General features: G+C 37.2%; 1 protein-coding gene across 1 annotated transcript in view; it reads left to right on the forward strand.

The window, feature by feature from the left end:
* Positions 1-4,068, forward strand: part of RNGTT (RNA guanylyltransferase and 5'-phosphatase) — a 238,843-nt gene extending 234,775 nt beyond the window's left edge. The window contains exon 16 of the mRNA XM_049772216.1: positions 1,459-4,068. Within this exon, the coding sequence (XP_049628173.1) occupies positions 1,459-1,622 (164 nt within the window). The 3' untranslated portion in view covers positions 1,623-4,068. The remainder of the gene's footprint in view (positions 1-1,458) is intronic.
* Positions 4,069-15,629: the final 11,561 nt, after the last annotated feature.

Below are 15,629 nucleotides of genomic sequence, written 5' to 3' on the forward strand. Positions count from 1 at the left end.
TGAAATTAGGAAGCTGTGACAAATACAAGAGAGTGAAGGGGATAGAAGCAGGATGTCTTTGTTGTTTTGCCAGATGGAGCATCAAGTCATTTAAACACCACCCTTGCCAGCAGAGAAGGGCATGTCCAAGTTTGGTTTTGTCTCACTGGTTTTATCTGACTTATGCCATACCTTTCTACACAAGAGTGAACTTTAAAAGGCAGGATACAAGTTGAATTTGAATACAAGTTGAATTTGTTGGACAATAGCAACAAAAGCATGGATAACTTCAGATTAAAAAAAAAAAAACTATTAAAGATTTGCCAGATGGTGGTAAAATACTAAATTATCAGAGAAAATGTAATTTCCAGTTTTTATAATAGTACCAATTGAGAGCAAAAAAAGTAATGAAAAACCGGTTATATTGAAAATAAAAAATAAACAACATCCTTGGGACCAGTGAGGTGGCACTAGAGGTAAGGTGTCTGCCTTGCAAGCGCTAGCCAAGGAAGGACTACGGTTCGTTCCCCCGGTGTCCCATATGGTCCCCCCAAGCCAGGGGCAATTTCTGAGTGCTTAGCCAGGAGTAATCTCTGAGCATCAAATGGATGTGGCCCAAAAAAAACAAAAACAAAATAAAAATATATAAAATAAATAAATAAACATCATCCAAAAAGACAAAAACCAAGCAAAATAATTGACATAATGTGTGTTATAAGTTCTCAGTTGGTAGTAAGCATTATTGTGTGATTAATTTATGAAAAAAATATGTTGTCAGTTTGACTTTTTCAACTAAATGGGTATACACTTAAATGTCCTTACTGGAGTGAACATCTATGTTCAGACAAGATGCTCTATTTTGAAAGTAGGAATAATTAAAGCCAGTGTATCATTTCTTCCATAACCAAATAGGTAAATTAGCTTAAAGTACTAGCACTAAATTTTGGTTACATTATAAAAGATGCTCTTTTCACTATAAATTCTGTTATAAATTCCAGCAAGTGAGTAAAACAATAGGATTCACCAGTGACAGTGAGTTTGGAATAATCCATTGGGACAGTGGCTTGAACTATTCTGCTTTTCCCAGTGTGGATTTCTTTCTCAGAGAGAAAAAGTGCAGAAAAATAGTTCAGGTTTCTGAACAAGTTTTGGCCGACTACAGACTAGAGCATGATTAAATTACATGTTCTAATTCTAAATTTGGAGTTAATTTTCCCCCAAGGTTAGAACAATTGTAGTAGACATGCTTTTGTTGTCAGCGCTCTGGTTGGGTGTCATAGTAGTGATACAGTCCCGGGGGACCACTAGAAAGTACTATCCTGGGGGTGGGGAAGGGCAGAGGTATTTAGTCTTCCTGATAGATGAAGCAAATATGTTCAGCATAGTGGGCTGAGAACTTCTGCCCTTTCTTGTCTTACTGTATAAATCTGGTCTCTTCAAGACCCCTCACATGAGACATGTGTCTGCCTTTGTCCACAGCTGTGTGCAATAGCATCTCAAATCCTGTCACCAAGGAGATGCTGTTTGAGTTCATCGACAGATGTGGAGCCCCTACTCAGGGACAGAAGCGAAAGCATCATGTGGACCCTGACACAGAACTCATGCCACCACCACCTCCCAAAAGACCACGCCCATTGACCTAGTCCCACCTTCCACATGAGCAAGAGTAAAGGAAAAATACTGCTGCTTCATTTCTGCAGCCAGAGAAATTCAGAAGAGTGTGTGGCTTGATGTTGAAACAGATCTAATTTTGTTTTCCATAAAAAGAAAGTATTGTAGCCTATCTGTAAATATTTAATGCTTTTGTTTCTTCAGTGCTACAGTACATCATGGACTTAAACATTTTATTTATATCTGATAAACTCAGCCTTACCTTGAAGAGTCTGGAGTGAAATATCCAAAGGTTTAAATGAGATTGAAATCAATGAAAAGAGGCCTTGTTTATATATGGAGAACTTTCACCTTTAATTTATAAAGTTAGCAGTCTGCAACTCTGAGAACATAGAACTCTGCATTTTTTTTAGCAGTTTTGTTTCAACTATGGTGAATTTTCCTTTTAAAAATTTAGGCAGTGGTAGTAAACATTCTTGTTCTCATTTATCATGGATTTCCTATATCTCTAAGATTCTTGTATTAAAAAAGTAATAACAAGGTTGTTAAGTATTGAACTTTATCAAACAACTTGCTCTATCATTTTAGAAGTAGTTTTTATTAAGGTGGAAATGTTAGAAAAGTAAAGCTGCATTTTTGTGATGTCATTCTTTCTGAAGGAAATTTGAGTATTTTCATTTATTATTGTTTGTATGAAGTAAAATACCAGCTTTTTAAGGTGTCCATTACAACAGTGGTTTTGAGTTATCACATTGAACTTATATCTATACCCCCAGGTCCTCTGAATGGTGTTCTCCTGAGAAACTTTTTATTTAATGCCAGGGCTGTCTCTGCCTCAGTGGGATCAGCCCATTGTAAATCACATTAGAACACATGATTCGCTGTGATTATGGGAGTGATATTAAATGCAAATGATGTTGTCTCAGTACCCATACACAAAGCTGCACAGGCAATGCCTGCTGACTGACTACTTTGATTGGAAGGTAACATCAGTGGAATAGACTATTGTCATGGAAAAGTACTCTCCCTGCCAGATATATGCAGAGGCAGAGAGTAGGCATCTGTTGGACTATCATGGAAACCAAGACATGTATTTTCAAAGCCAGAATCTGTGTTCTATTCTGGGAGTGCTATTTCTGCTCAAAATCTTGACTTGTAATATTTACTGATAGATAATGGATATGAAGAGCAAGATAATTGGTCATCTGCCCATTCTTGAGAAACTGTGTTATGATTGGTTTGTGAAGGAGCTTTGAGAATTAGCCAAATAGAGGCTAATTTATTTATTTTTAGAAATACAGGTTTTAAATATATATGTATTTAAAACAAATTTTCATGTTCCAAATTTTATATATGTATCTGCACATGTGGCTATGTCCAGCAATGTATATTCTTCTATATACAGACCTGAAAATCCAAACAAGTGACCTAGTAGACTAAAAATCTGATAATCTTTCTATATGTTATAGCACAGACTAACAAAAAATGTATTTATATTCACCTGAGTTTTATGTTTTGTAACAGTTTTCACCTGCAATCCTTTTCTATATGAAATAATAGTCATGCTTGGGTTTTTTTCCTTCGTTGTCCTCCAAGTCATGAACTTAGTGTGAATTTACCTAAAAGGCCGTTTTAATATTTCTTTCTTAGAATGCTTTTGTTCATTTGGGTGCTAAATGAATTAAAATACTGAAAGTCACAGTAACAGTGAAAAGCTGGAGAGGTCTCATGATTCCATGCATAGTATCTTGTGCAAAGTGGATCTTAAAAAAATGCCTCTGTGGCTCTGGTGATTCCCAGGATTCGTGGCTCCTTTCATGTGGTGCACTACTTTCTGTGGAGCCTGTGTAAGGCACAAAGAGGCCTTTGCAGATATAAGAACAAGCATTTGCCAGTGATCTTTAATGGAGTTAAAATGTTTATGGTAATTTTAACCTTTTAAATGAGTTATGTGAAAAGAGCATCTCATTTTTAATATACTCATATATTTTTCTTTGCCTTTGTGAATTTTAACAGGACTTAATTTTCTTAATTTATTTTTTGCTTTCAATTACAGTGAAGTATAATAATTGGCCTTCTAAGCTGTCCCCATTCAGCTCCTGAGCACACAACCATTTGCAGGATTATAAAAAGTTACATCTAGAAAAGTGTGAGGTAGGATAGGGGGAGAAATAAGTGGCAGGATCCAGGACCTTCATCAAGGAAATAATTCTCTGCCAGTATTATAGTAACTATTTTCTGACACTGAAGTTTTATAGACAAAAATAAGTAACTTTGCTTTTCTGAGTTAACACATATAAAAGCTTTTGCTTTGTGTTTGGAAAAGATATGAATGACTTGACTGCTAATGGTTATGTTTGCTTTCTGAGAAATGCACAGAAAACGCCAGGACATTCCTTCTCTAATTGTGTGTCAGTGTATATTGTAATAAAACTACTGATTAAAAAAAATCACAGGAAGTGGATCTATTTTAGTTTACTGATGGTGCCCATGTACCTTTATTCTACGAATGCTTCTGTGTTCCTTCTATTGCTGGCATAAGATGTTATAGAAAGAATGGCTTTCTTGCATTCTAAAAATTAGCATAAAGCCTTGGATTATATTCTATTTTTCTTCCGGAATAAAATAAAAACAAGAAATGATGAACGTGGGGGTCATAGTTTATACCTCCTGTTTTGAATGTATAGTGGGTGGGAAAAGCACACCAACTTGTATTATACATTTCTGTGAGGTATACAATATTTCTGTTCATTCCCTTCATCTCTGCACTTCTTGCATGCTTATTCCATTACATTCTTTTTTAATGCACTTAATTTGCATTAATTCAATGTGTTAATAATAATGAGTAATTCTAAAATGGTGAAGTAGTGACCTACCATTTTTATAGTTTGGAATTTCCCACACTTAAATGATAGCCTTGTTTAAAAAAAAAGTATGTGACTTTTGGGTCAGAATTCTTACAGAAACCAAATCATTCCAAATGGGGAAATCCAAGGTGGTATAGGAACACAGACCCAGAGGCCAATTTGAGTTCTTCCTCTCATTGGAACTTGTTTCCTAGAGCTACTGTCTTCCCCCATCTTTCAAATGCAAAATTGGACTGGATGACTACAAAGGTCTTTGCTGAGTCTCTCTCTCTCTCTATCTGTCTCTCTCTGTCTCTCTGTCTCTCTCTCTCTCACTCACACACACACACATACACACAGTTGTGCACCATGGTCAGACTCTTCATGCCCCAACACTGCCCTACAAACAGCAGTGACTCTGAGTAGGTAGGTACATTACTAACCACAGTTCACAGATGAAGAATCTGAACCTCAATGTAAAAGAACTTGAGATCAGGTAGCTAACATGTGTGAGCTAAGGCCCAACGCCCCTTGAAATGGAATGCTTCCACTATTGTACTATTGTATTCTGATAAAGGAAACCTTCTCTAGATTCCTGTGTGGACTGCTTCAGTGCTGGTATCCTTCATGCTTTAAGCTCTTTCTTTGATGCTAAGGTAATAATAGCACATCTGCAGCATAAGGAAATGGAATTGGAAGCAGGGAGTAAGACATATCAGGACTTTGCTTAACACTTATTTAGTGATATTGAAATATAAATGACAGAGTTCATGAAAAGTTTTTCTCATTAAGATGCTCAATTCCAAAGAGGTCATCCAGAAAAGAAGTAATTCAGTTACACTTTGGGCCACACTTTGGTTGTCACAACTCAGCTCTTGTGTCAGGCTGGTGCCAACTTTGGTTAGTTGGCCCAGATAGACCATGGCCATCACTGGACTCTTGATCTGTTATTGTTGCTTTTCATAGGCCTGGACCTCTAAGATTTCATAGTTCCAAAAAAGTAAGTACCCACTATGTTGCCATGGAAGGACATGACAAAAAGGTGGTTGCCCTCATTTCATAAAACAAAAAGTGGGACCTAACAATAAAGGACAGGTTTTGCATAAAACAGACTTCAGTATACTTCGCTTCTCGATCTCACCCCAACTACTGGCAACTCTGTTCATGGGCCAGTGATGGGAGTCATTGAATGTGAGAATTTCACATGCTTGTAAGGTGGAAAGGGACTAGGAAAATTACCAAGAGAAGCAGCAGACTTCATTGTTAAAGATCATGTTCTCATTTGTCATGGGGACTTGACTTAGACCTCAATTGATCAGGCAACAAACCATCATCTTTGAATCCTAGATCCCAACATTAGAACTGCCACAATTACCTGCACCAGTACCAGGAATTAAACTCCCCTCAGGGAAGGCCCTAATACAACTCTGGCACCAATTTGCAGTGTAGTGTATAAATTTTATTTATAACTTCTAGATAGGTGTTCCTGCCTTTTTTACAGAACTATAGAGCATGAATCATCTTGTTCTACCACAAAAATCTATGTCCTTCAAATTGAGAAAAGAAAAATAAGTGGGTGGGACCCAGGGCCAAGTGGTCTCAGGAGTATGGCATAGAAATAAAATATGTTCAGATCTAAATACCCAAACCAAAGTTAACAACAGTAGAATCAAGAGACCCAAACTATAACAAGCTATACATAAAAGGAACCTGTTACACTATCAGTCCAGGGTGCTAAGGGTAGAGGTATGGGGTGCATGCTGGGAACACTGGTGGTGGGAATGGCACTAATTCACTGTCACTATGTACCTAAAATACAACTGTAGAAGACTTGTAATTCACATTGGTTTAAAAAAAAATTAAAAAAGAACAAAGATCATGTTCTCCATGCTAGTCAAAAGTAAGGTCAATTCTGTTGATTAAAGGGATTATAATTTTTCTGTGTGATATAAAATGTATTGGTTAAACAGTAAGTGTATCAATATTTTAAATTACCTAAAAAAAAAATATCCCTTTCCTGGTGATTCGCCCTGTGTTGGTGCCTCTCAGTTGCTGATTGACATCTTCGCACAGCTCTGGGTAGTTTGCAGAGCAGAAAGTTGAGTTGTAAGGCTACTGTTTGGGGACAGTTGGGGCTCAGACGAGACAGTTGCCAGCACGAGATGGAGCAGGTGTCATGATGCTGAGCAGTGTCCTATGGCTCTGACCTCTTAGTGGGAGTGCCTTGGTAGACCTGAACCATGGGAGAAAAAGCGCTCGAGGTTTATTCAATTCATACTATTTGAGACCCAGGAAAGCTCATGCTATAGAAAACTGTAAGTGATAACAAAAATTGCATGGGGGGAACATTATCTGGTTATTGTAAGATTCATGTCAACAGTACTTCATTGCTCTTGGCGATTCTTCTTACTGGACTGTGCTTAAGAGTAAAATTTAAGCATTGTTGACCATAAGTCAGTAGGCAGATGAATGACAATGAGTGACAATTGCAGTGGAGAGCCCCAACTTATGAGAAATCATAGAACAATGTGCCCTCGAACCCAATTAATGGCTGTTTTAAAGCCTACAAAACTGTTGTTTCATCTGTTCTTTATAAACTAAAAGACTCATGGTTAATACATAGGTGGCTTGTACCTCAAAGTATTTTTTAAAAAGATTGTTTCAAAACAAGAATTAAAAATATGACCTTTATTCAATGTATAAACATTCTCAGGATTTGTAAAACTTAAATAACAGAAAAATATTTTATAGCTACTATGTATAAGGGTAGTTTCTATTTTTCTGATGCCCAATCAAATGCAACTACTTTTCCTATTACATATGTACCATACCCAACTGTATTCTATTTAAATCATTGCTCTGTAAAATAAGCAGAGTTGATTCTTATTTAAAAAATAAAAACTAAAACAGACTGAAACCATTAGCTGTTTGAGGTATATAAATAGCACAGCTGAATACAATACAAGAAAAAAATTAGTTTTTACAACAAATCATGCTAAAAGAGTCACCAGTTTCTACAACTTGGAAATTGGAATTTTGAAGGCACACCCCCTCCTCTTTAGTTCTCTACATCTAGAATGAGCTTTAAGAATTGCAGCTTTGGGCCAGAAAGATAAATCTGCAGGTTTAACATATGCTTTGCATGCAGGAGGCCCCGATTTCATTCCCGATCACCATCAAGAGTGACTCCTAAGCACTAAGCTGGAAATGACCTCTGAGCACTGCTAGGTATACCTCCAGAACATCTGAATCTCCAAAACATACCATCTTTTTTCAGTTTCTTTCTAGTAAGTGTCCTGGGCACTGAGTCAGAAGCATTTCAGAAAGGTCCTGAGCCTTCAGATCCTGGCTGTCACTCAGGCCTTCCCTATCATAGTACTGTGACTTCTTGCTAGTTCCCAAGCTGAAAATCTCTTTAGCCCAGAACATTTGCTTATAGTGTTGTTACTGCTTCTGCCAGGAACCCAATGTCCCTAGTCTCAGGATTTGAGCTCCTTCATCCCATAAAGAGCTTCCCTGTTTTCACCCTTCGTGGTGGTGAGAGGTTACTATGGTCTCGCCTTACAAAACGGGCTCTGGCATGGAGGGCTGAGTCATCTATGGGACTGCTTGGCAGTAGCAAGCATTCAGGTGAAATTTAGGCATTAGGTTTAAAGAGACTTTTGTACTTACTATTGAGAATCAGTCAAGATGTATTTGCTGGGCTGGAGAGAGAGCATGGAGGTATAAAGCGTTTGCCTGGCATGCAGGACAGTGGTTCGAATCCCGGCATCCCATATGGTCTCCCGTGCCTGACGGGCACCCTGAGCGCTGCCGGGTGTGACCCAAAACAAACAAAAAAAGATGTATTTGCTGCTGTCTCCTTCCATAGTCTAAAATGATCTTTATTGTAAGTCATTCTAGCCAAAACAAAATTAAAACACTCTTACTTTCTTTTTTAAATATTATTATTTTATACATTAATTTAAGGAATGTGCATCATATAGTTGACTATAATACATTTATTTCCAGATGAGAACAAGTTACTTTTAAAAAGACTAGAAAGAAAAAGCAAGAAGTACAGCAAAAAAATTATTGCAACTCCAATGAGGTCATTAAGTCTTTAACACAAGGTTTAATAAGCTCTTGTTGCTAGCTGATCATTTTGTTAATTCATTTGTTTCTGAACATTAAGTGGCCTCAGCTACTCATTGACATCTAAATGTGTATGTTCCTATAGAGATGACAGTATCAAACAAATGAAGTTGTCAAGTAATTCAAAGCATTATTACTGATACTGCGGCTTTTGGGGGGTGTATTTTCAGCTGTCAAGTCTCAAGGGAGTAGGAGAAGGCAGTGAGGGAGGAGGGTGCCTGCACTCACTTCAAAACAATCCTAGTGATATCTGCCTAAATACTGGCATACCTGGAGTTTGGTCAGGTTGGTTTCTGCAGAGAAACAGGAGTGGAGACGCAGTCCTGTAGGCCCATAGATGATAGATGCATGGGCATGGCTTCAGCAGGGTGGGATCTTGGCCTGCCCTTTACTCTTGGGCATGGTCAGTGTACCCATGATTTTTCTCTCTCTCGGTTTATCTTTCTTTTGAGAAAAGGGTGAGTTTGTGGAACTGGCCTGGTTACCCACATGATGTTTGTGATTGTGGTTCAAATCTCATTTCCTAACAATTCCTTCAGAGGTCATCTATGATGCATCTTGCATTTAATCATACCAAGAGGCATCTTTTCTACTCTTGCCTTTTGCTCCAAAAAGTAGTACTTCTGTGAGAAACTTCCCAGCAGGAAGAATTAAGAAATTGGCTGGTCTCCCCTTAATGTGACAGTTTTGTAGACACAGCTATACATTATATGAGGGAAGAAGTGTTTTCAAACACAAGCCTTATTTTTTAGTACAGTTTCACGAACCTATTTACATCTTAAACTAGAGGGCTTCTCTCTAGCCACCTACCCCAATTTGGTCTCTGATATTTTCTGAGAAAAGTCCTTTAGTCGCTGCTGAGACTTCAGTTTGTTTTAAAATAAATACTACCCTGTGGTCCCTTAGTGTGAAACTCTACTTCCAACTGCATTGCAGACTAGGCAAAGAAAGGGGGGTGGGGTCAATTCTTGTTGCTGCTATCAAATGTTCCCTTCCAGGATCTAAGGGAATAGCAAACTTAACAGTTTTTGCTGAAGGGAATATTGTATCAGGGGAACATTGTGTAGCTTTGATCTACATTCTAAACACAGAATAATCTGATACACATTGAAGATGAGTGGGATAGACCTCAACCTAGCAACGCCACAACCCAAATGCTCCCATGGATTTCTTGAAGCATCTTTCTTCATAGTTAAATAAATTAATTAATTGAATCACCATGAAATACACAGTGCAAAGTTGTTCATGATTGAGTTCCAATAATACAATGTACAACACCCTTCATCAATGCATATGTCCCACTACCAATGTCCCCATTTGCCCTCCCATCCTTTCCCCATCCCTCTACCTACCTCTTTGGAAAACATTTTTCTTTCTCTCTCTCTCTCTCTCTCCCTCTCTCTCCCCTATCCCTCCTTTTTTTAGATGCTGTGGTTTACAATATTGTTACTGAGGGATATTATCTTCTTTTGTCCCGAGTGATTCTTTCCAACTATCATGGTAATAGCATTCCAATTACTACCATAAATGAACCCCTCCCCCCACCGCGCATGCACGCGTGTGCGCGCGCGCGCACACACACACACACACACACACACACACACACACACACACACACTGAGGCAGGCTTCTCACTATGGACTGGTCATCCTGGCCTATTTATTTTGGATTTTAATAACTATCTTTTTTATCTAATGCAAATGAGTGTGATTATTCACTATCCCTTTTTCATAGCATAATACTCTCTATATCCACTCATGTAGAAGAAATTTTATGATTTCATTTCCCTAACAAATGTGTAGTATTCCATTGTGTAGTTTTTCTCACTCATCTGTTCTAGACCACTATGTTTTTTCCAGACCCTGGCTACAGTGAATAGTAATACAATGAATATAGGAATACAGAGGACTTTACTGTATTGTCTTGGGGCTCTTAGGATATATTCCTAGGAGTGATATTGCTGGGTCATACAGAGGCTCAATTCATTTTTTTTTGTTTTGTTTTGTTTTGTTTTTGTTTTTGGGCCACACCCGGTGACGCTCAGGGGTTACTCCTGGCTATGCGCTCAGAAGTCGCTCCTGGCTTGGGGGACCATATGGGATGCCGGGGGATCGAACCGCCGTCCTTCCAAGGCTAGCGCAGGTAAGGCAGGCACCTTACCTCCAGTGCCACCGCCCGGCCCCAATTCATTTTTTTTTAAGGAGTGTTCCCCCCCCCAAAAAAAAAGGTTTCTCCAATCTGTGGGCAGTCTTTGTTTTCTGGTCACTGTTTTCTTTGAAGTGCAGAAGTTTTTAGATTCATGTAGTCTCATTCGTTTATCTTGCTTTTACTTGTTTGGTCAGTGTTGTTTCATCTTTGAGGATGCCTTTATATTAAGTGTCATGTAGTGTTCAGCATATTTTCCCCTATGTATCTTATAATTTCATGTCTAATATCGAGATCTTTAATCCATTTAGATTTGGTTTTTGTGCATAGCTTTAAAGAGAAATCTGAGTTCACTTTTTGCAAGCAGTTGACCAGTTTTCGTTTTGTTGTTGTTGTTTGTTGTTGTTTTTTGTTTGTTTGTTTTTCGGGCCACACTCGTTTGATGCTCAGGGGTTACTCCTGGCTACGTGCTCAGAAATTGCCCCTGACTTGGGTGGACCATATGGGACGCCAGGGGATCAAACCGTGGTCCTTTCCTTGGCTAGTGCTTGCAAGGCAGACACATTACCTCTAGCGCCACCTTGCCGGCTCCAGACCAGTTTTCTTAATGCCATTTGTTGAAGAGACTTCTGGCTCCACTTCATATTTGTTGCCTGTGCCTGCTTATCAAAGACTAATTGATCATATATCTGAGGATCAGTTTCAAAATAGTCAAGTCTCTTCCACTGACATAAGGGTCTGACTTTATTCCAATACCATTCTGTTTTAATGCCTACTGCTTTATAGTACAGTTTGAAGTTGAGGAAAGTGATTCCTCCCATCTTTTTTCCAATGAGTACTTTAGCTATTTTTGGTAGTTCATTGTTCCATATTAATTTCAAGAGTGTTTGATCTATTTCTATGAAAATGTACTAGGGGCCGGAGAGCTAGCTAGCATGGAGATAGTTTGTTTCCCTTGCATACAGAAGGACGGTGGTTTGAGTCCTGGCATCCCATGTGGTCTGCCGAGCCTGCCAGGAGCTATTTCTGAGCGTAGAGCCAGGAGTGACCCCTGAGCACTACCAGGTGTGATCCAAAAAAAAAAATAAAATAAAGAAAATGTCCTAGGTATCTTTATATGGGTTGCAAAAAATCTATACAGACTATGAGAATTATTTTCATCTTAATCATGTTAATCCACCCAATCCATAATCAGAGTATGTGTTTTCATTTCTTGTGCCCTCTTTTATTTCTTGAAGCAATGGTTTGTAGTTTTCTTTGTATAGATCTATCAACTCTTTAGTTAAGTTTATTCTATGTATTTGAGTTTCTGTGGCACAAGTATGAATGGGATTGTATTTTAATGTATTTTTCTTTTTTATTATTTGTAGATAGAAAAACTACAAGTTTGTGTGTATTAATTTTGTAGCCTGCCACCATACAAAATAAATCTGCTGTTTCTAGGTTTTCTGTGTGCTGTTAGGATTTTCTAAATATAGTATCATGTTACCTGCAAAAAGTGGGATTTTGACCTCTGCCTTTTCTATGTGGATATTTTTGACATCTTTTTTTTCACCTAATTGCTATGGCAAGTATGTCCGGTACTAGATTGAATAAAAGTGGTGAGAGTGGACAATCTTGTCTTTTGTCAGATCTTAGAGGAAAGGCTTTCAGTTTTTCCCTCATTGAATATAATGTTTGCTGTGGTCTTGTAGTAAATGACTTTGTTTTTATTGAGGAACATTTCTTCAGTTCCCATTATGTTGAGAGTTTTTAGCATGAATGTGCTTTGGGCACATGTCAAATGGTTTCTCTGCATCAATAATTATGATCATATGGGTTTTATATTTTATATTTTTATATGGTGTTATATTGATTGACTTGCATAAATTAAACCATTCTTGCATCTCTGGGATGAATCCTACTTAGTATAACCTTGATGAATTTCTAGATTTATTTGGTAGTATTTTGTTGAGAATCATTGCATCTATTTTCATCAAGGATATCAGCCTGTCATTCTCTTTTATTGAGATGTATCTGTCTGCTTTTGTTATCAGCACGATGTTAGCTTTACAGAAACTGTTCAGCAGTGCTTCTGTTTCTTCAGTTTCCTGGAAGAGCCTAAAAAAGAGCTGGTAGTTGGTCCTCTGAAAATTTGAAAGAATTTACTAGTGAATCTATATTGGCCTGGGGTTTTTGGGGAGTGAAGTATTTTTATTAACTTTTCTATTTTCTCAATAGTGATAAGTCTGTTTAGGTATATCTTTGCTCAACATTTGGAAATTATTGGAATCTAAAATGTTATTCATTTCTTCTAGGTTCTCTCATTTTGTGGCAGAATGATTCTAAAGTAATTTTTAATTATTAATTACATTTCATAATGTCTGTTGTGATGTCCCCACTTTTTCATTAATTCAGTTTATTAATTTTCTCTATTTATGAGTCTTGCAAATGGTTTATCATCTTGTTTTTTTTTTCAAAGAACCAATTCCTGTTTTCATTGATCTTTTGGTTTCTTTTTAATTTCTTTAATTTCTTTTTTTAAATAATTTTTATTGTGACCAAAGTAAATTACAAGTCTTTCTCAGTAATATTTGAGGTACATAGTGACATTGAATCAGAGGCATTCCCACCCCCAGTGTTGTCCTCCCTCCATCCCTGTTTCCACCATGCATCCCATATCCCCCTCCATTGCCCCCCACAGGATGCTAGTATAAGTGGTCCCCTCTGTGTATAGCTTGTTGTAGATTGGGTATTGATTCTGTTGTCATTTACTTCAGTTCTTTAATTTCTGCTCCAAGTTTTATTATTTTCTACCTCCTGCCAGTTTTTGGCTCATTTTGTTGATTGGTCATTTTTCAATTTCTTAAGCTGTGCCATTAAGCAACTTATGTAGGCCCTTTCTCCTTCCTAATGAATGTTTGCAAAGCTATAAATTGTCCTCCTAATACTTCATTTGCTGTTCTCCACAAATTATATTTATTTTCTTAATTCTCATTTGTTCAAGAAACTTTTTTATTTTTTTCCTCTGATCCTCTGGTTGTTTACTAGTGAGCTATTTAATTTTAAGGTGTTAAACTTATTTCTGTTTCTCTGTAATTCACTTCTATTTTCAGTACATCATGGTCTGAAAAGATAATTGATACAATTTCTATCATATTAATTTTTATGGAGGTATGTTTATAGCCCAGCATGTGGCCTATCTTTGGGAATGTTCCACATGCATTGTAGAAGAATTTGTATTTGGCTTTTAGGGATAAAAAGCACTATATACTTAAATAAATAATATGTTTATATCTACTAACATCCTCTTTTTCATTTTCTTCTTCAAAGCTAGTATATTCTTGTTGGGTCTTAGCCTGGTCAATCTGTTAAGAGGTTGAAGTTGCTGACTACAATTTGTTGCTATTAATATCTTTCATCAAGTCTATAGCAATAGTTTTAAGTATTTTGTATTTAAGTATTGCTGGCCCATTATTTGGAGGATATATATTTAAGAGTATGGTTTCTTCTTGATATCCCTTGATTATTAGGTAATAACCCTCTGTCTCATAACTTTTTTTAAGCCTGGCATCTATATCATCTTATATTTGTATGGCCACCACAGCCTTTTTAAGGAAGTTGTTGGCTTGAAATATTTTTTTTAACCATTTACTAAAAGTGTGTGTTTGCTCTGGTGTTTATTACAGGCAACCAAATGTCATATTCAATTTTCTGATCCAATTTGACTGTCTTTTAATTGGTGCATTTAGTCCATTGACATTGAGAGAGATAATGGTCATGGAATTTGGTGCCTTTTTTTTTTTAATGTAAAATAAGGATGTGTTTGAGGGTTTATCTTAAAGAAGTAGCCTCTACAGTTTTTTCTTTATATTTTAGCTACTCATGGCTTCTTGTTAAGGAATACTCCTGCAAGTCTCTGGGAACCCTATGAGATGCTCAAGATTGAACCCAGGTCAGCCATGTGCAAGACAAATGCCTTCCATTGTGCTATCATTTCAGCCCTCAGTTCTTTTAAAATTGGTTTGAGTGTAAAATTTATAAGCTGTTGCTTCTCCGTGAACACTGGTCCTTCCTTCAGACCTGAGTAAGCTGGGTGAAGTATTCTTGGTAAGGCATTCATTTCATTGAGTTTTGTTTGTTGGGTTTTTGTTTATTTGTCTTTGATTTTTGTTTTCTTTTTGCTATATCTCACCTCTGCCTTTAGGCCTGAGGGATTGCTTGTGATAAATATGCTATAAATCTTAATCGTGTTCCTTTGTATGTAATTTTCTTTTTTATATATCTTACTATATTCAGAATTAAATTTCTTATCTATAGTTTTTATCATTGTGACTAGAATGTATCTTAGTGTGCTTTTTTGGGGGGAGGGACATTGATTTTAATTGGAGACTTCCAAACACATGTGAGAATCTAAAACCAGCTCTTTATGAACATGACTTCAAAATTAGCCAAAGCAAACAATTGAAAAAATGTTTAAGTTTTCAAGTCCTGTTTCTTCTGATCTCTGTCATCTTCTGGTCTTCTTCATTCATGTTGATGTGTTTTTTTTCTGTTATTTTTTTATATAATTTTTATTTTGATCATAGTGGCTTACATATTGTTGACAATAATATTTTAGGTACATATTTACATAAAATCAGGGGGGATTCCCATCACCAATTTGTCCTCCCTACACCTCCATTTTTGTCCTACCCCCCCATATCCTCTTCCCTCGCCCCCAGGGCTGCTAGAATATGTGATCCTCTCAGTACCTAACCTACTACTTAGTAGTCTTGCACCTGTTTGGTCCTGGTGCCTCCCTTATTTCCCCCTCTAACTGGGAGGCAGGACTAGCTAGTTCAAGTTATGTGGTTTTGTTTGAAGAAGAGAAAAGTAATAAACTGGGGTAAAAGTCTAATACGCTGAAAATAAGCAGAATTTTTCTAGAGGCTC

The sequence above is a fragment of the Suncus etruscus genome, chromosome 4 (assembly GCF_024139225.1).
Source record: "Suncus etruscus isolate mSunEtr1 chromosome 4, mSunEtr1.pri.cur, whole genome shotgun sequence".
NCBI classification, from domain to species: domain Eukaryota; kingdom Metazoa; phylum Chordata; class Mammalia; order Eulipotyphla; family Soricidae; genus Suncus; species Suncus etruscus.